Source organism: Halichondria panicea, chromosome 12 (assembly GCF_963675165.1).
Source record: "Halichondria panicea chromosome 12, odHalPani1.1, whole genome shotgun sequence".
In the NCBI taxonomy this organism is placed as follows: Eukaryota; Metazoa; Porifera; class Demospongiae; order Suberitida; family Halichondriidae; genus Halichondria; species Halichondria panicea.
The window spans coordinates 2,342,881-2,363,127 of record NC_087388.1 but is presented as its reverse complement, the minus strand read 5'-3'; the positions used below and the strand labels follow the sequence as shown (position 1 = coordinate 2,363,127).

Below are 20,247 nucleotides of genomic sequence, written 5' to 3'. Positions count from 1 at the left end.
CAACACCAATAGGATCAACCCGACTTAAGGATTCTCTCACAACTCTCTCTGTTAGTTTCCCTCCCGGTGTATTTACATACGATTGCACTAGTCTGTACCCAGAATGTGGGTGACCGTGAACAATGTCTCCGACCAAAGAATTGACTTGAGCAGCAGATAACTGAGAATAGCAATCTCTCACACACATACCATGGACACTCATCCTTCTCCTAACAGTTATCTGTGACACTCCTAACAGACCAGCTATCTGGCGCAGAGAAATGTAACGAAAGGAGAAAATTCGATTTGACGATTAAAGAGGGTTGTCCTCTCCCACCTGTACGTACAGATAACAAGATTTTTTATAATCCACCCTATATGTTTCCCTTTATCGAACTAATGTAACTCTCAAGGGCTTATAATTATAGGTGTACAGGTGGATCGGGAAAAGTAACCAACACATTTCTTCGGGGGGGGGGGGGGGGGGCTCTATTAGGTGAAACTAGCCGAGGAATATTGAGCTGCATGTATTAAAATACCTGTATACAATCGAGTTGGCTGGGTTGCAGACATATCACTGTCCGTATTTCCATTCTGGTAGGTTGGAAGACTTTCTCTTATTGACTGCAAGGCCTGGATCAGAACCTGGTGACCAGGGCCAAGTCTGCCTACATTTGTAATTGCAGCTTCGATTCGGGGTGTATAACTAGGTATGTCAGCATTTAGAAGGCTGTTATCTTGTACACGATACTGTAGCTCTGATAATAAGGTTGAAACACAGCTTAAAACCAAATCCATTGACTTGCAAGACCATATAAAACTGAGCTGTGGCTGACAATTAAAAAGATCTTAGATCTACTGCGCATGCTCCAAACTTACTTAGGGGTATTGCCCAGGCAGTAGCCCCGGCAATATGTTTGCTGGGGCAGTAACCCAGGCAATATTTTTGCTCCGGCAATAACCCCGGCAATAATGATTTGGCTAGGTTAAATAGCATTTTTGCCTGGGCAAAAGCCACGCGTGGGTGTTTTGCCTCGCCAGTTGCCTGGGCAAATGTGTAGTTGCTTTCAGAAGAATACTGAATCAAAAATACAGCTCCATACTAAATCCAAACAGTGGGAGCAAACCTTTGTCAAAGGCACGGAGTAAGAGAGAATTTAAGCACGGACAGTATAGTATCTAAACAAACCTGTAGAGAAAAGACTGTATCTACCATCTTAGGAAAAATACACATACAAAAAATACAAAAAGACCTTGATTGTTGGAAACAGTGATTTACGCTTTAAGTACAAGCGTGGACAAACTCGTATGTTCCTGGACTGTTGTTGTGCGCAGTACGCAGCAAAAAGCAAGAACAAAACCCTCAAAAGCAAAGTTGTAGATTCAGGCATGTACACTTTATATAGCTTGCGGATGACTCCTCCAAACATAAGTATGCTTTAATGATCTTGACTGCGGCAATGAAGTACACATCATTAAAGGATCGTTCTTCTCCAATTAAAATGTTTGTACCAGGAATAATGGTATGTGTCTTGCACTGAAAATCCTCCATGCATAAAAAAAAGCCTAATTAAGCCATTGATTATCGTGCAATACCAGAAACGCCTTACTCTAACACATTAAAAGAAATTTTTTTACGTTTATGTCAAAGCTTCCTTGAAGCAGTCAGTGTTAACTCCTGAATGGAGGAATTCACAACCCCCTTTATCGCAGCTTTTGATGGCACTCAGTATTTCATCATCATCGTAATTTTGTGTGAAGTCCCTTCAATTCAGCTTGCTAATTTTACAGATATGACATCATCAAAGTAATGAATACTGAGTGAAGGCCGCCCACCCACATTAGAGTCCAGCTAGCAATCTCAGCAACCAATTTATAATGCTTTTCACCATATTAACCGTCAATGCTTATTCCCTCTAATCACTGACACTGTGACAACTTGTAGAGGCTCAAGTCCTCTTCGGAATAGGCCCGGGGTTGTTCAGTATCGAGTAGAAAAGAAGGACATAATCATAATGAGTGGCTATCCTTTTATGGTAGACAATTTAGATTATGTCCTAAATAGGGGTCAAACCATAGCCTTGAACGCTAGAAAAAATATAATAATTATAAGCACCCTGTAATCGATTTGACTTACTAAGTACCACGACACAAAAACTAAGTTTATGGATACAGCTCAAAGCTCCCTTGAAGCAGACCTCAAGTCACAGTTTCATTTACGTTATCTTGTGTTTAATTCCCAGAGCCCGTCGGAATCAGACGTAAGGATAGCTGTCATTGACCCCATAGTTAAAGCCGTTACCCGATGCACTAAAACTATCATAGTGTCTACGGAAGTTTTCGTTAAGGACGTCAATGATGATTGCCTAGCCTCGATTCCAGGCCGCACTAAAGATGGACCTTGTGAAGGAGGCTAATGATTGCCAAGAGTCTGTTAACGATACCCTACGCATGCAAAAAGTTCTCTCACTCAAGTAACGTTTATCCAGTCTACACATTGTATTCACTCGGTCATGTGAGTTCCTTTGACGTTGTCGTTGGGTTCGTGGAGGGCAAGAAAAGAGACACCTTCAACAAGAGCACTGACGTGCTAACCCTCGGCTGTTGACATGAATAAAATTAATAGATCTATAAAAACCGGAGGAGTAAAGAAGCAACAACCTACAACCTACAATTCTGACCGGTAAAGGATCAGATCAGCTGCAAATATATACATCTACCTCAAATAAAGGTCGCGTGTAGAGCTAGGCAGAGTGGAAAGCTGCTTAGCCTCTTAGCTTTTGCTCTACAACGAAGCTTTAACACCGAAATCTGAACTAATAACTTGTTGTGTGGAGGCTATCCATGCTGTAAACGCAGTGCTACGACATCCATGCAGATAAGTAGACTCACATATTACGGATAAACAAACCAATGTACCCGTGGCCGCTAATGTGCCTCGGGTAATGACATGCAGGCCTCCATGAGAATGCCACAATATTTAGGAAATTGCTACACATCATGACTGTAAATTGATGGTTAAATTGATCTGAGGCCGACCAGTGTGGGCAGACGAGTGTGGGCAGATCGAACCTTTTAGTAAGATGGAGGAAGATACAATGTCAGTGCCACTGTAAGTTTTTTAGCTAAACAATTTGTTAATGATTGTAGCTACTTTTGTTGTACATGCAGAAAGTCACGAGCCCACTTCCCGCTACAATCCGAAACTGTTTTCGCATCATACTCCCTGTCACAGCCATTTTCTCCCGAACCATCTGAAACTGTTCCCCTATCAAACTCTCTATCACAGCCACTGTTTTTCAAACCTTCAAACCTCAGCAAAACACCCTACGAGGATCACAGCCACTGTTTTTCAAACCTTCAAACCTCAGCAAAACATCCTACGAGGAAGTTAAAAACTTCACTCGTCAATGAAGGTTCCGATAGTTCGTGGATTGACCAGAGCCCTGATTCTCTATATATTGCATTAGAGTACGCAAACCAATTTCACAAGGTGTCATAACAACAGAACATAGTGGACCGTAAAGATTGATAGTAAATGATGTGATAAATACAGGTAAGAACAACTAATTAAAGAAGAGCTTCTTGTGATTAGCCATGAGTCGTGGTCTTTATTTCACAACCAAAAAGGTAAACGCGTGCTGGCCAATGTTCCAAAAGTTTTATCGTAAAATCTCTAGCCATTCTCCTGGAAATTTTGGAAAAATTCAATAAATCGTTTTGTTGAAATAGGTGAAGCAAATAAAAGAGTGTTGAAAAGAAAATATGGACAGTGTGGTAGTTTTGTGGACAAGTATAGATCTATGCTCGTGCTTTTGAGTGGAGAGGTGCATCCAAGAACACTGAGAACAAGTGCGTGTGAGCTTTTAGTTAATAGTTTGAAATGCGAACAATGCATAATTTATTGTATCGGAGTTACTTAAGGAAGGTGTATGATCGTTCACTCAAATAAAATGAAGTAGTCATAGCCAGACAGGGTTTCAAGCGGAATGACGAGATAAATGTAAAAGAGAATTTGATATAATTATAAGAAAACTAGTGGGATTTACTGCGGCAGCTCAAATGTTATTGTAAAGATCCAGTAAACATCCACAATTGGCAACACATCTACTTGTTGTGTAGCCTCGATCCCAGGCCGATCCGTCTCCAATTAAACGCTAGGTCGCCTTCTCGGCCTGGTATTGATTGTATCTGAGCGTGTATCTGAAACACTAATAGTGGGTTCCCTTGTGAAGAGGCTCTATCCAATTCCTTCACCGGTGACTCATTATTTGAAGTATTGAAGGGTTTTTTTATTATTTAAGTTTAAACAGCTCACTCTTGACAGCTTCTACTAAACTGACTAAGTTTAAACAGCTCACCCTTGTGTTGATGAAACTAAGGATAAATGTATCAAATGTTGACCAAGGTTGTGTTTCATTTTGGTATTGATAAGAGTACGTTTACGGTTTGTAGCATGCGACTGGACCACGGGGACACTGCCGTGGTGGAGAGAAGACGAAAGTACTAAATTATTATGTACCACACCTCATGCCGGGTAGTATTCGGCGATACTATTTCTTTTGCTGGTACAACGCATTAACATAGATGACAATCTTTACCAATCGCAAAGGAATTCTTCTATAAGTGTATATTACCCATGCTTGGGAAATGGTACACGCGACAATCAGCCACCCGTGTCCAATCTTCAGAAGAACGACCTGTAGATGATCTTGATGATGGTACATGGTGCCGAAGTGCTAGGTGCATGGTGAAATGCGACAACGAGTCTTGTCAAACAAAATGGTACCATTTAGTGTTTAAAACTAAGTGTTGCGCCACAAAAATGGCTTTGCCCTACATGTAAAAGACTATAATATCAGTTATCCTTTTCATAACTGTGTTTTAATGCGTTGGACATGTGTACTTCGTTTTGTCCATAAAACAAAGTCACAATAATTATAGTTTCGTCCTGAAACAAACAATTGAAGTTGACATTGATATTATAGGATGTGCTGGCTTTAGTCGGATTTTCTACTGTTTCAAGACAAAGTTGTCGGTTTTTGCAACTGCAGGTAAAGATGTAGGGGTCTTGATTGCTTATAAGCTTAATTTTGCTGTAGTACCGCTGCTTTGCTTTCTCGGTGAGAGAGTACAGTAATCGCATTGTGACATTGTTTACGTCTAATTTTCTGGTTGTCCTCAAAAATATTTTATGACGTAATGCGATGACGTCGATGCAACCGCTCTATACCTCGCTTGCGAATAAACTATTTAAAAAACAAACCATACTTTAAGACAATAATTTTAGTATGCAAATTTGAATCATCTTTAGACAATAATTTTTAGTATGCAAATTTGAATCATCTTTGCATTGTATCAAGAAGAACAAAATAATGGGTGCTGTAGAGATGATAGCCAGACAAGATCAATGCAATTGTTTTTTCCACAACCAAGGTATGGATGGTAATGATCGTCAAAATACTTCTTGAGTGGAAAATGCAGCTTAAATGGAGCTCTAACTGGGTGCCAAGGATGATGGTCAAGCACAGCTGGAGTTGAGCAGTCGTGCTAGTGTGTTGGCTGTGTATGATGAAGTGTCGACATAATTATGGTAAGTGTATGGTACTGTTGAACCAATGGGATATACACATACATTTTGTTTGTATACTTGTGTTTTTTCTCCTTTTTTCCAGATTGGGAAGACTCACTGAAAGCTCTGGCAATGATTATCCGTCTGCTTCCAGACTCTCGATACAAACCTGACTTCAAGAATCAGTCAGTTCTATATGTACGTATTGCATGTGTGTGTGCACTTATACCAGGCCAAGTGTGCACATTAAATGCACATGTGCATTATCTTGTTAGTGCACACTATAGTTTCATATTGTATATCGGGTTTCTTTCAAAATTAATGCGAAGTTTTTTTGATACTGAGTTTGCATAAATAAATGGCAATCAAAAAACCGCGCATGTGATTTTCATGGCATCATTCGCAACCCGGTATACGGTATTCTGCACATTACTATTCATAGTTCCTCCTAGCCTTGGTCCCAAGCCGATTTTTTTTAATAGAACGAAGTTGAAAAATACAGCCTGGTATTGATTGTATCTGGGCGTGGCAGGAACCGGAAACCAAAGCAGAGATTCTTCACACTTTGTTCCCTGTATAAGTTTAATACCGTAATTTAGGTCCGTGTATGCTCTGAAGTAACTAAAATCTAGCCATAGATTATCTAACTAGCTAGCTACTGCAAGTTAAAGTTGTTCAGATTAACGTATACATTGTCTGCTTCACAAGAAGGCCCCACTCTCATTGCAGAACAGGCCCCTCACACCACAATTGGTGGGAATGTCGCACCAATTTTTTAAAAGTGTGAATTGCACATCAATATTGGGTGGGATACTTATACACTATCAATCTTCTTGGGTTGACAATTTCTATGCTAAACACATCAGAGAGCAGTACAAAATAATGATGGCTTGCAACGAGATGAATGTCTATACTTATAAAATGGAAATAAAGTGTTTCACAGACGTGGGTAGTTTCACGGTTGAGCCAAAAAGAACATTATTCTAAGTATTTTGGCAACCCTGTGCATGGGTACTGAATGTTGAACGTGTAGAGAAGGCACCAATGAGGATCGTGGGTATAACAGGAAGAGGTGCTTCACGAACAATTGATCTGTCCACAACAAGAAACCCTGTATTTCTTTGCCGCCAGTTTCCGTCAGTGCAATATACGGGGGCTTTTTTTACCATTTCTGGCAGGGAGGAACTTAGCCTCGATTCCAGGCCAAGTTGTTTCTAGCTAGGCCGACAACTAGGCCTGGTGTTGATTGTATCTGGGCATGGTTAGGAACCAAAAAACAAGAAGCAGAGAGATTTGCAAGAACAACACACGTACCTGTCGACAAGGGCCGGCAGTGTTGGTCCTACCTACTAGTTTGTAGTCCATCAAAGGGCAGTGAGTGAAAGCAAGAGATTTGCCATACCATGTTGAAAACCATGGCAAAGACGTTTCTTCCTTCTGACAAGAGCTGACGGAGACAAGCCTGTCCCACTAATTTTGGTGTGTTATTTCACCACAGTTTTTACAGTGTGATGGTAGGATGCAATCTCAGCCCCTGCAGAGAAAAGCAATGAAACCTGTGAGCTAGTTCGTGAATTAGTAGTTCACATGACTCATAGTTTCGGAATTAGACCATCACCTCTGTTTTGCTCCCTTAATTATTGCCCGTAGAATAATCCTGAAACATTCATTTCTACGAGATCCATCCCCTGGGTCCAGATATGCTAAGTTTTTATTTTATTACAGAACTGTTACACATGCAGGCTTCTGGGTAGAAGAGATTGATTGACCGTGTATACAAATTAACAATGTATATAAGTAATATAAGTATAAGAAAGAGGGGAAAAGGGAAAAAAACTGAACAAGATAAAGAGTACAACCCACGCCCAAAAAAAGATAACTGGGTATTTGGTGAAGTTTCTGATGAGGCGACTATTGCACGAATTCAAACGGCCTTGACTAAGGAGCTCACTAAACCCAAACCATAGGATGCTGGAAGCATTATGGAGTTTAACGAAATTAATCGGAGTTAATGGGGTGGAGCGTAGCCTTCACGCTGCACATGCCTTAACAAGATCATACTGAGATCTGCCACGTCATTCCTACGCATGCCTAGTAAATATTTCCAACAGACAATCGACCTAATTAGCCAGCACCTACTGGAAACATGAACTATAAAAAAAAGGATGTATGAACAAAGAGTTAGAGAAATTGAACATTCGCCACTTGTCATGTCTGAGGCTTGGCCACGGAAGCCACAACCTTTTACAAAAGGCTAGCCGCGCGCCTTGCTGACAAATGGGAGCACTTGTACTCATCCACAATGGCATGGCTCTGATGTCGATTGTCTTTTCTTTTTCACTGCTACGTTCAGCCATACAGTGCATCCGCGGAGCCCGATCAAGCATCGGTCACGCTTTTAAAGTACCCCTATCAATGGACCTGGTCACCTCTGAACTTCAAATTAATAATTATCATCATTACACTGTATACTCTACCTTTATTTTGTACTGCCATTATATATCCTAAAGGGGACACCTCCCCCCCCCCTCCCAAAAAAGTAAATATTGCCTCGTGCTGAGATTTGTATAGCTATCACTAAAGTGGGTTAGCTGCCTTTACTGCTTCCCACGGCTCTACAGCAATACTCCCTCACTACCATGAACCCTGGTACTTCTAACTCCTCCACTCCAGACTCTACCACCCCCATTCTGCCGTCGACGCCCGGGTCATTTACCGCAGCTCAACTCGCCCCTCAGTCACGAATCCTCCAACAAGTCATCGACTCTTCAGTCAACAGGGCGCTGTCCAACGCCATGGCAGGAGTCATAGCATCAGTGGACGCATCCGTCAGGATCGCCTTATCAGCCTCCACTCTGGGGTGATCCTCTCACATTAGGTACTGTCATCACCATCACTGTAATAAATATGAAGTAGTGTGCAAGTAGTATGTCTGCTAGAGTGATTGTGACAGACAGTGTATCAATGTTTGAACCGACAGTGTCCTGAGTTGTTGAAGGAATTTCTGGTGAGAGTTTGTCAATGAAACTGTTGTTGGCTCCATTGTCGATATTTCAGATTAATGAACGGGATGTTGTGTTTGCTGTTAGAGCAGTTCAATCAGACTGAGAGAACAAACCGTCGCTGGCCCCCCCTCCCTTCCACCCGTTTTGGGGCACAGAGTGTTGTGATGAAGTTTGCCATAGTTTAGATGCATGTGCAGCATTGTGGGTGTACATGTTGTGATGAACTGTGGTGTGGTCTATGCACATGGTGTGGGTATGTCGATGTGTGTGTGTGTGTGTGTGTGTGTGGAAGTAATAGGAAATGGAATAATTATAAGCTTTGCTCTGAAATGCAAATGCAGCGATCGTCATGCTAAAAAGCTTCAAGTGACAGACAGACAGACAGACGGAACAATATATACTGCAGCGAGCGATCGTCACGCTAAAAAGCTTTGCTCTGAAATGCAAAAGCTTCAAGCGACAGACAGACAAATGGATATCCGGTCGCTGAGCTTTTCTCTACAGTATACTCGAAACTACGGGACTCGCCTCAGGGCTCGCCCCAATTATTGTACACATGCAGGTCTAGAAAAAGACATGCTCAATTAGAGCTGTGTATTGTATGGCGTCAATATTTGCAAAAGAACAAAGAAAAGCACCCTGAACGATATTGGATTGAATATTACTGTAAATGATATTAAGTATTAAATAACCTGAATGCCCTGAGATAAATGCTCGAGAAGAACCCAAACGAACTCACCAAGGATTAATTCAGTCACCAGATGAGTATTAAGTTATGGGTAGGAATGATTTTGGCCAAGTTCTCCTCGTTTGCTGCCTTGTTCAGCAGCACACTATATTTTCAACCTTCAGTATCAATAAATACTATGAAAATTGTACCATCTTCTTTCAAGAATTCATGCTTGAGTCTGCCTCAGCCCTGACTGCAGTGTGCGAGCTCAGCCGACTTGTCTCCAAGGATTAATGACGACTTGAAACAATTGCTACTATATTTATTATAGTAACAGATGTACAACTTTATTGATTTAGAACAATTCTACTCTAATTGTCAATTTAACAGATGTATAACTTTATTAAGAATGAATAATTAATAATAAAATAATTCTCAAATGTTAGCTACTTCGTCAATCAGATGTAAAACTTTATTGAATGTGCTACTTTTGTCAATTAACCATAGATTAGAAAGGAAAGGGATTGGAAACGGCAGCGTAGACTACCACTTTCCCAACACAAAATTGAGGGCCCAGTGACAGTCATCACCTTTTTGGGAATAGAAATTGACACCTACAGTGCCAGTGGTCCCACTCGTGGGCCGACATTAACATCGCAGCAAAAAAGTTCGTCCTAATTCTACTTGGCTTAGGTACATGGGGACACAAATTCACTGGCTCACAAATTCTCCTCAAATGCGATAACATGGCTTAGTGTCGATTATCAACAGCAAAAAATGCTCAGACAGCCTCAACTAATGCGCTCCTGCCATTATCTATAATTATGTGCACAATTCGACATCACAGTCACAGCTATCCCCTTGTTGGAGAAACAAGGCTGTACAACAGATGCACCATGGGATCGCAGCCAACACACACACAAACTATACACAGCCCACAGGCTCTACAGGAATGGGTCATGAATTCCACCCCCGACTGGCTATCCCCTTGTTGGAGAAACAAGCTGCCGCGCAACAGATGCACCATGGGATCGCAGTCAACACACACAAACTATACTCATCATCACAGTCCTTTTGTCAATGTCTGGCTTTCCCCCCTCTCCCAGCAACCGAAGACACGCTAATTCTATTTGTAACCCAACCGGCACAGCCACGAGCACACTCTACTACACTTTCCTCCCTGTTGGGAGTACGACACCTGCACATCATCCACGATTACAAAAACCCACTATACACGACTCCCACGTCTGCATGCACTTAAGAGTGTAAACGTATTCAACGCATCAAGCCAAAATTGAGCCAACCAAAACTGCCGGTCACCCCACTCATCCTCTGACTCTTAAAACAACAATTACAACCCCTGCAGCTTGCGTGGCTTTCTTCGATCAGTTGAATTCTGCTCCCTCTTAGCAGACGTGGCAATTGATAACCGTGAGCACCCTACGATCCCGCCTATGTTTATCAAACGCTCTAAGACCGATCAGTTCAACCAAGGAACCTACATGTATCTCTCCAAAACTGACTCCGACCTCTGCCCAGTAGAAGCAGTAACAACGTACCTGGCTTTGTGTCAACAGACAGGAGGCCCACTTTTTATCTCATAGCAATTAAGGCACCCCTCTCACTACAGCGGTATTCACGGAAAGAGTTCAAGCGGCTTTAAGCCGAGATGGGATGGTGCAGTTACTACAGTAGGTTAAGACATTGGGTCGATGGTCCAGGACTACATAAAGATGCCGAGACAAAACTTTGCAGATATCACAAAATCGCTAGTTACCATTCCGAACATTCGAGGCCATGAGGTCTAGTAACACAATGCATAAATAATTTTGGTGTTGCTGGAAAATAAATACTAACTCTCACCTCTTTTCCAACTTAATCACCCCCCCTTTGTTTGGAGGGAACTCTCATAACCTTCCCTCCAAAACAATATTAGTGTCTTAAGAGCGTTAAAAATCGTAGATACCTATCAATCTGCCTGGGTCATAACTAAGGGTAGAACTGCATTGTGTAGGATTTCTCAGGACTAACAACATCCGGGGATCAAAAGCCCCCAGAAGAGGCCTAAACTATAACTGCATAGCCCTTGCACGATTAGCATACCGTACAGCGGGTAATTTTCGTGGGGTAAAAATTTGCTCAACTCGAAAACGGTGGTTTGGGCATCCAGCAATTACAGTGCATTTCTTTTTAGTCTGTGGATTGGCTAATGCTCTGGATGAAACAGAGGATATTAAAGTTTCAGATGACATCCCTGACATCATATCTGAGGAAGATCAAGTATAAACCAGGACCCCTCAGACTCAGATGTAGACAGCATGGGGGATCCCTTCTCTGATGAAGACTCTGAAGATCAAGATGAGTATTATGCTATTGCTTTTTATCTTGCATACAAGTCTGTTATCTGTATGTGTTGTTGATTTATTAACAGTGTTAATTGAGTTAGGTAGGCGCTTGTCTGGTCTTCGCAAAGGCCTAAAAAAGAACTCCGAGAATAAGTAATTAAAACTGTTTCACCTTGTTAAATTGCTATAATAATTATAAATTTGTCATTCACAAGTCATTATAAAAAAATTAATTATACATGAAAATACTATACATAACTATACAATCTTTTTCTTTGCACTATAGCGTTTACGCTTAGGGAGGGGAGTATCGTCAATTAAGTCAGCACGTTCGCTGCTTCTTCGCTTACAATTACCTCGGACTGGATCTTTTGCAAGGGCACCTTGCAAACGTAGAGAGGTAGTATTGAACACAAAATCTTTCACAGTAGGATTATCACACCTCCCTCCGAAACTTCTATGCTTTCCAAAAAAACTCTCCAGCGGATCTTGGTTGAATCGCTCACTGAATATTGCCTCAACTCCATGGTAAGACAGCAGGTACTTGCACACGTCAAGGAATGAGTTCACTATACATATAAAAAGTTTGTGCTGTATCTGTAATTGCGTACATGTATACAAGCAATAATGAACAGGAAATGCTGTCGATAAAAATTGGCTCAACATTGTGTCTTGGCATCAGATGTACTATTCTATTCTACTATTCCATTATACTCACATATGTAAATGTAAAACAAGTCGTGAAAACAATACATATGCCTCACAAAAACTCCACAATATAGCGTTACAATTGTCGATAAAATTGAATATGTAACAGCCACAGATACTGTTTTTAACGTTTTAAATACGATAGTGCACTTCATTTCAATAGAAACCGTACTCCCATGCCTAGAAAAGCTCATTGGTTACTGCTGAAACTGTACAAAAACTCCACAAACCAAAAAGTAACCATCACTGTGGCTTACCGATGTCAGAGATATTTTCATAAATCTTTGCAGCAATCTTTGGACGACAACTGTTGCCACGTGGCTAGTGCACACCCACAGGAACTGGAAGTTTTCTCCTCCCTTTAACTCTATATGTGTTAAACATTATCGCAAACATATCTTGTGTATGAGGCACTAGAGACACGGATGTGAATCTTGACGTTGTGACGTCAACGTTCAAAGATATAGGGATCACGTGAGCGTTGCCAATCCCTTTCTCTAGTATCTATGCCTACACCCACCTTGCATGCTCAGGCACCCAGATATACTGTGCATCCATTGGTGGTTGAAGTTTGCCCTCGCCATCTGTTAAACTTGCAGACATACATGTAGCAGCCGCCAATTCAGCATCCTCAGGGGTCAGAGTTCTTTGTTCTCTTCCTTTGTTGCCTCCCTGCAGCTGGTGGCTCCACTGAGCAAATGCCCTGAGGAGGTACCACAACATCATGTGCGTGGACAATGGAATTTCAATCAACACAGCAGCAAAAAAGTTGTGTGGGTGTGGTCTGCATGATAACGGCCCCTCCCATCATCAGCTGCTGACATTCCATTGTCCACGCACATGATGTTGTCGTACCTCCTCTGGTTCTATTACAAGATTACAAAGATGGAGTAGCCTAAACAATAAAAAAAACATGCTGTTACAAGCTCAACCAATTTGTCCTGCAGCCTCTGTGCTGGAATGTGTTCCTAATGCAATGTCTACTACTGTACAAAGCTGGTTACCAGGTATACATGAGTAGAAGCAGGGATACAAAAGAAAGGGGATTGGAAACGACAATTTTTGCGTGAAACACTCCACGTTATAGGGCGTGGCTAAAACTAGGGCGTGGCTAAAACTACAAAGGATTATATTTATAGTCAGCATGCTTATTACCTGTCTTGACTGCTCTACAATGTGCTGTACATAGAAACAGTGAAATTGATCATTTTTAATGTTGATTTTTCTAAAAAGTAAAGAGAATTTAGCTCTAAAAAGTCGACTAAGCCATGCAGCCACTATTACCAGACAAATAAGCAAGAAGAAATAGCCTTTACTATGAAGTCATAGGAGGGACATGCCCGTGGTGTGTCTAAAAGTATACTAAAGCAGCTATACTGCAACGTTTATGAACAGTACAGCTTATTTATAGCATGAAGCCATTCTATGTAGCACTTAGATACATAATAACCAAGTCAAGCAATGTCCTTTGCTGTTTTGACTTCACAGGAGGGACAGAGAAAAGTTGACAGAGTAATTCAAGCTAAACTAAAAAAAAAATTGGAAACAGAGTAAAGACAACGGACTTAGAGCTTGTCAGTGGTATAAGCTTACTTATCTCGAGTATCTCCCAGGCCCTGAGTGATCGCTAGTGGATAGGAGAGCTAGAAACCAGGATACAAAACCATAGCGCAGTCCTCCATGTAATTATTTGCGAGCGCAATTAATTACACGGAGTGCTTCACCGGATGTCAGTCCTTTTACATAGGGCGTGGGCGGTCGTTTCCAATCCCCTTTCTTTTGTATCCTTGGTAGAAGAGAGTAATGCAAAATTCCAACATGCATGCATATGCGCATGCATGTATACACTACAGCTGAGCAGGTACATGTACAATCACATCACACTCTGTAGAACACACCTCAGTTCCATCTGCCGTGAAGTGACACTTTGTAGGAAATATTCGGAGCCGAGTGCATACAGACGCCTATAAGAATAAAACATAAGAAAATTGAATTACACCATATAAACAACCCGGCCCGGCACATGGTATACTGCACTGAATGAGCCCTTCAGCGCAGCAGGGACAGTTTCATGTACCTTGCAGGAGGTTGTTGAGACGGTGTTGGGCCTACAACTTCCCCTCTTGCTGCGGTAAAATGACTAGGACTACACATAGATAGATACAGTAACACTGTACAATAGATCACTAATCTAGCTAGCTCTTTTATATCCTCCACGTGGTACTCACAAGAAGGTGCAACTGAAGTGATCCTGTACCAGGAACATTGATAGAAAAGGGTCACTAAACTAGAAAGCTGGAACTACTAAGCAAACAGACTTTACAGTCAGAAATGATAATGGTTACTATTATAGAGTAACTCTTCAACGATTAATTAATCTGAGCGGTAATACGATAAATCCACTTGTTACTGTTATGACTGGACTGGAGTCGGTGGGAACAAAGAAAGAAATGATGGTCGCTTATCTTACCCCTATGACGAAATGGGGTGGTCATCAGCAAACCAGTGCTCGAATATTTCAGTGGGTGCAAACAGTCCATCGACATAATACCAAGGGCGTATAAAAGAAGAGAGGGCATGCAACTCCACTATCAGTACACGTAGCTACAAACGTGGGCGGAGGAATCGAATGTGTGCATTTGCATGAAGTGCTAAAAATATAAATTGCAGTCATGCACATTCATCCGCCCATGTTTGAACTCTGCACATATAGGAGTTGCATGCCCTCTCTTCTTTTATACGCCCTTGGTAATACTTAAAGTTCAATCGCTTATTAGTAAAATTTATCCTAGTAAATGTATTGGAGTGTTACTTCCTCCCACGTATGCAGCATACCTGACAAGCCCCGTGACCCCATTGAGAAGCACTTGAGTACAACAGAATACCACATTCGGAAGAATGTCAGGATAGTAGTGTTAGATGTGATGCTCATGCATGGAATAATTTGAACTTAGTAATTAATGCTTTATTGGAATTTCTGCGCATTCACTCTGCTTACAAACCACCAAAATGGGACGATTCGCTTTTGATTATCTCAAAGCTGAATAATTGAGTTTATTTACGAATTCTCTTTTCCACTTCCCCACCGCCAGAAAATCACGGTGCATTAATTGCAATCCACAGGAAATAATTATGGCATCTTTTCCCGAAGTCAATCCTTATCAAATGGTTAAGCTACCTGTTCGCTAGGAGACTGTCTCTATAGCTAATTAATTTTGCCTGTTTTAGTCTAGAATCTCTCTATACAGATAAGAGCTCAACACACTGTGAGCGCTTGTCCCTTGCCTAGTGTATATATCCCATAAGAACAATATGAAAATGAAAATGAACTAAAATAATTATTGTTTATATATACAGTTCTAGTCATCATGTATATTAGACCTAGTCAGTTGAGTCCATTTATGACTGACTTCGGAGTCTCTGGTCATTTCCACATATCCACAATAGTTAACCCACGTACCCGAGAAATATTGTTCTCCTTTTGTCATTGCAACGGCTTGAGATACTCCATACCCATGGGATACAATCACAATGTTCTGAGGCCAGTACTTGTCTGCCAGTTTATTGTACTCCACAGTAAATCTGTTGTATGGGTAATTTTTGACCTTACATTGTCTATAATACTAAAATAACTTTATGACATAACTTGTCTTTACCTTCTTAATCCCACCTTTGTCTTTTCGGGATATTTAGGCAATGGATCCTGATCATAGCTAAGCACTTTCACGCCTATCCGATCAACGTCAGCTTGATATGGGACTTGTGGCTGCTCATGGATTCCACAATGGGAGCTGAGAACATCGACAATACCATTACATGTAGAGACACCAGGGAGCTCTAACGCATCACTGATTTGCTGGGCTGTTTGGAGGCAGCGCAAGAATGGAGAAGAGATAATGCACTGAACGTCCTGTAGATCAATGAACACAGTAGACTAGTATACGTATCACTGCTCTGTGTTAAATTTTGAGGATCATTTGTAGAGTCTACGTATAAATAATATCATGAACTTTACCTTTCCTTTGAAGGCACTTCCCACCTCCCTAGCTTGCTTTACCCCAACCTCTGTCAGTGGAGGGTCGTATGGACGCTTGGATCTTATCACCCAGTCGTATTCCACATTGTCTATACGCTCCCCGTGGCGAATAACAATCACAACCTGCCTACCTGTTTCTTCAGTTGCCATAATTATAATTTATTTCTTGAGGTGATTTGCTAGCCCCACCCAATACAAAGCTGATTGCGCATGCGCAGTTCCTCAAAAGCTACGAGCCCAACCCTCTTGTAGCTAAGCTCTGTGGTCAGTGTGGTGACTAAGCAGAAAAATGGCTAGCCACAGCAACCAGCAAGAGGAACAGAGAGTTTTTGTGATTCGCCATGGGGAGAGGATAGATCATGTGGACTACAGCTGGGTTGGTAAGTCTGACCGACCTTATGATCCTCCACTGACTGAGCAGGGGGTGAGAGAGGCCAAAGACGCTGGCTGTATGCTCAAAGAAAGGGTGAGCAAGCTATATCTAGCTAGCTGCTGTGTGAGATATGTTTATTATATGTAGTTTCAATTACCATGACAAATCATGTAAGAAATTCTCCCCAGTGCTGACCAATTTGTGATATTTGTGATAGAGGTGCATGTAATCTACGATTGACAGATTTACCAACATTACAAGATAGTAAAGGAAAGGGAATGGAAAAGCATCACGTAAAACGTCTCACTCCTACTTATCTTAGCCTCGATTCCAGGCCCTTCATTGGAGCGTTAAATCGAGGCTTCATAGAGAGAGATCAGAGATGAGTATACCTCAAGCTCGAATTCTAAGCTGATATTACAGTGGAATCTCCAAATAACGGACAAGTTGGTGCATGCAGGGGGTTTTGTCCGCTATTTGGAGGTTTCCTTTATTGGGAGATTATACTATATAAGGTTACGTTATCCCAAATGTGTTTAATGAGACAATAATGAACATAAATATGATGAGTATACATGTACATGTAGCCATGGTCTTTGGGAACAGATTAACTACCACAAATTAACGTTTATAAAATAATGTTGGAAAATACAAGTGGACTGTCGTCACATGACAGTGAGTGAGGGACTGAATAGTGAACTGCAGCAGACTGAATATGAACTGTGCAAATGCATGCACACATGACAAGAATATACTTAATAATTATGTCTAATAGTCAGTCACAGCAATCCTCTTGCTAAGAAATGTGAATATTTTAGGAACATGACCAACAATGTCACATCCTGTTTCCAGTCCACACTGGAACTGCAGACCTGTCTACTGAGTTCTCTTTCAAGCAGCAACACATTGGCATGGGGTCCCATTTATTTTCAGGTAGGGGATATTCTATATTGACTATAACCACACCCTTTGTCCGTTAATTCTTGCACTAAATGCATCTTTCGTGCAAGGGCGTTGTTCAGAAGTGTCCACTATTCGGGGTTGCAAGTACATTAGTTAGATAGTAAAAGCAGTTGGTACAAGGCATGTTGTCCACTGCAACAGAGGGATCTGCTATTTAGAGAGTCCGTTATAAAAGGTTCCACTGTAGACACTGTGGACAGTGTAGTAAAGGATGATAGCTTCACGATGTCAGCAAAAAAAGCTATATCTAAAATAATTATATGTATCAATTTCTACTATCTTTGTTCTCTTTGTATGACAATAAAAATGTATGCTGTTCTCAAAGGAAATCAAATGTTGTTGCATTTATTAGCAGAGAGTAACAAATACTATAGTGAACACACAAGCGCATAACATAAACATCTATAATTATAAAACTAATCTGCAGAAGCATTATTGAGAAAAGGCGCCTACAATTATGGTCACTATAAATACAATAATTTTTCCCAAGTATCTCTAATCTATGTAACATGCCTCTTATATCACATACCACCTTATAGCTCAATTATGCCAGAAAAAGATTCTTTCGTGCAATTGCAATCAATCCTTGTTACCTCCTATTGAGTAATAAAGCGCCTGCAAACAACTCAACCCTAACTTTCCAAGTAGAAAAACACTATTTTGGGTACAATACGATTTTCCGGCTTGGCAATTTTCTTTTTAGAAAGAGGTGTGTTCCTTTATGCGCATGTACAATGCAGCTGTTACTATGGAGAGAGGCCTGCTTTTCTTCTGCGCATACGCAGACAACCATGTGGCACTGCTGCTTATCAATATTATTAAGTAGGTGGATCAAGGCGTGGTTTATCCATTCGATTATCCGGTTATCCAGCCTGCCTCTGGAACCAAGGTGTCCGAGGTTCCACTGTACACTATCCAAACTTTATGCCACCACTAGCCAGGGTTTCATCTAGGATGGGGGGGGAAGGTTTACGCGCGCTGCAAAATATTTGGCCACTCCCACATTTGTTGAAATGTGATGATGTCATTATTATACAAAAATTGGGGGGGAAGGTTCACCCCAGCCCCCCCTACTAGATGAAACCCTGCTAGCATTGGAAAGCTTATGTACCCGAACAGCTCATTTGATTGGCTTGAACACTAAAAATGATCTTGATGTCCAAAAATAAAGCATAATATTTAATGACCGCTTGACTGGACAGTTATAACATTTCTAATCCCTTTCTTTAACCGATACACTATACTTTACTTCTAGGACATTGTCATAAACACTGTGATATCCTCTCCATTTCTGCGCTGTCTACAAACGGCCCAACACATTTGTGATGGCCTACAACTCCCTGGAATAATGACTTGCAATGGAATTGTTGATGTCCTTACTCCTAGTTTCGGAATACTTCAGCAGCCTGTGGTACCTGCCGACAATATAGCTGAGCTAGGAATCAAGGTTCTCACCTTCCATCAGGAGCCTATACCAACGTTTCCTGAATACTTCAGAGATGGAATGAAAAGGTAATCTTGTTTTGAAAAAAACATGGACATAATTATTGAGGCCTACGTATTATACAGTGCACTTAGTCTGGAGAGGGAAAATGTTAGGCTATTGGTACATAAAATAATGTGAGATTGGAACATTTCTGCTATCATTGTGCATAGGTAAAAGAATAATCTAAAACACACCTTCCATGGCAACCAAAAGTGAGGTTTATTAACCAGCAAAATATTTATATAGTGGACAATATTATCACTAGCGATGGAAAAACCAATCGTTGTCGGCTAAGGTCTGGAACTCTGGCACAACATTCCTGAATAGTTGACCTAACACATGTTTTCGTATAATTTTGGTTTACATAAGTACACACACTGATTACTATCCAAATAGCCGAACTGCCTGTCCCAAGGGCAAACCAGATTAACGAGGGTACACTGTACAAGGATAGTGTGTCTATATAATAATTTTATCATTGCATGCTTGTATTTATGCCTTCAAAAGTTCAATTATATCGGATATAAGCATTGTGTAGATCCTGCTCAAAAAATTACGCTAATAATTATGGTTTCTCTTTTATACCATAGGTACAGTGCTGAAATCAACAAGCTTGCGGATGAGCACTGGCCCAAAAACATTGTCATAGTAACTCACATGTTTTGTGTAACTCAAGCTATAGCCTTAACTGGTGATCAAGTATCGTTTACGGACTACTGTGGATATGTGGAGATGTCTAGATCCTCAAAGCAAAAGTATGACTGGAAAAAAGTGAAAACTTTTGGTATTGAAGAGTAGACTAGCTTTTATACAATGACTATGCATGCTTTTTGGTTTTCATAATTGCAGTCAGGTCATGCATGTGGTTTTATGTAATAATTATAGACTGTTCATCGACACAATTATTATACGTGTAGTCATTGTCGTTACCACCGGTAGTCTCTTCCGGATGTTTCTCTGACTATGTCCTTGCCTAGCAACACGTTTATTCTGAATACTAGCTGAATACTAGTAATGGCAATAATTAGATTGGGTCCGGCTAATCTAATTTCTGGGGTCCATCATGCATATCTTGTATGCAGTAAAAAAAAAAACAGGTTCTATCACTAG

General features: G+C 41.0%; 3 protein-coding genes across 4 annotated transcripts; 1 reads left to right on the top strand and 2 right to left on the bottom strand.

The window, feature by feature from the left end:
- Nucleotides 1-11,998: 11,998 nt before the first annotated feature.
- On the bottom strand, nucleotides 11,999-14,858 carry LOC135345717 (uncharacterized). Its single transcript, XM_064543165.1, has 5 exons — nucleotides 14,357-14,858; nucleotides 14,178-14,243; nucleotides 12,800-12,982; nucleotides 12,537-12,646; nucleotides 11,999-12,140 (listed from the first exon to the last, which is right to left on the bottom strand). Exons 1-4 carry the CDS (start codon nucleotides 14,431-14,433, stop codon nucleotides 12,601-12,603), a joined length of 372 nt encoding a protein of 123 aa, XP_064399235.1. The 5' UTR covers nucleotides 14,434-14,858; the 3' UTR covers nucleotides 11,999-12,140; nucleotides 12,537-12,600.
- A 740-nt stretch (nucleotides 14,859-15,598) lies between these two features.
- On the bottom strand, nucleotides 15,599-16,511 carry LOC135345711 (uncharacterized). The gene is made up of 3 exons (XM_064543157.1): nucleotides 16,295-16,511; nucleotides 15,936-16,189; nucleotides 15,599-15,861 (listed from the first exon to the last, which is right to left on the bottom strand). Exons 1-3 carry the CDS (start codon nucleotides 16,463-16,465, stop codon nucleotides 15,639-15,641), a joined length of 648 nt encoding a protein of 215 aa, XP_064399227.1. The 5' UTR covers nucleotides 16,466-16,511; the 3' UTR covers nucleotides 15,599-15,638.
- A 35-nt stretch (nucleotides 16,512-16,546) lies between these two features.
- Nucleotides 16,547-20,075, top strand: LOC135345705 (ecdysteroid-phosphate phosphatase-like). Of its 2 annotated transcripts, XM_064543147.1 has the most exons (4): nucleotides 16,547-16,781; nucleotides 17,541-17,621; nucleotides 18,907-19,163; nucleotides 19,728-20,075. In XM_064543147.1, the coding sequence occupies exons 1-4, from the start codon at nucleotides 16,605-16,607 to the stop codon at nucleotides 19,933-19,935; spliced, it is 723 nt and encodes a 240-aa protein (XP_064399217.1). In that variant the 5' UTR covers nucleotides 16,547-16,604; the 3' UTR covers nucleotides 19,936-20,075. The 2 variants fall into 2 exon arrangements, with proteins under 2 accessions (XP_064399217.1, XP_064399218.1); XM_064543148.1 differs by lacking the exon at nucleotides 17,541-17,621 and having other exon boundaries at nucleotides 16,550-16,781.
- Nucleotides 20,076-20,247: the final 172 nt, after the last annotated feature.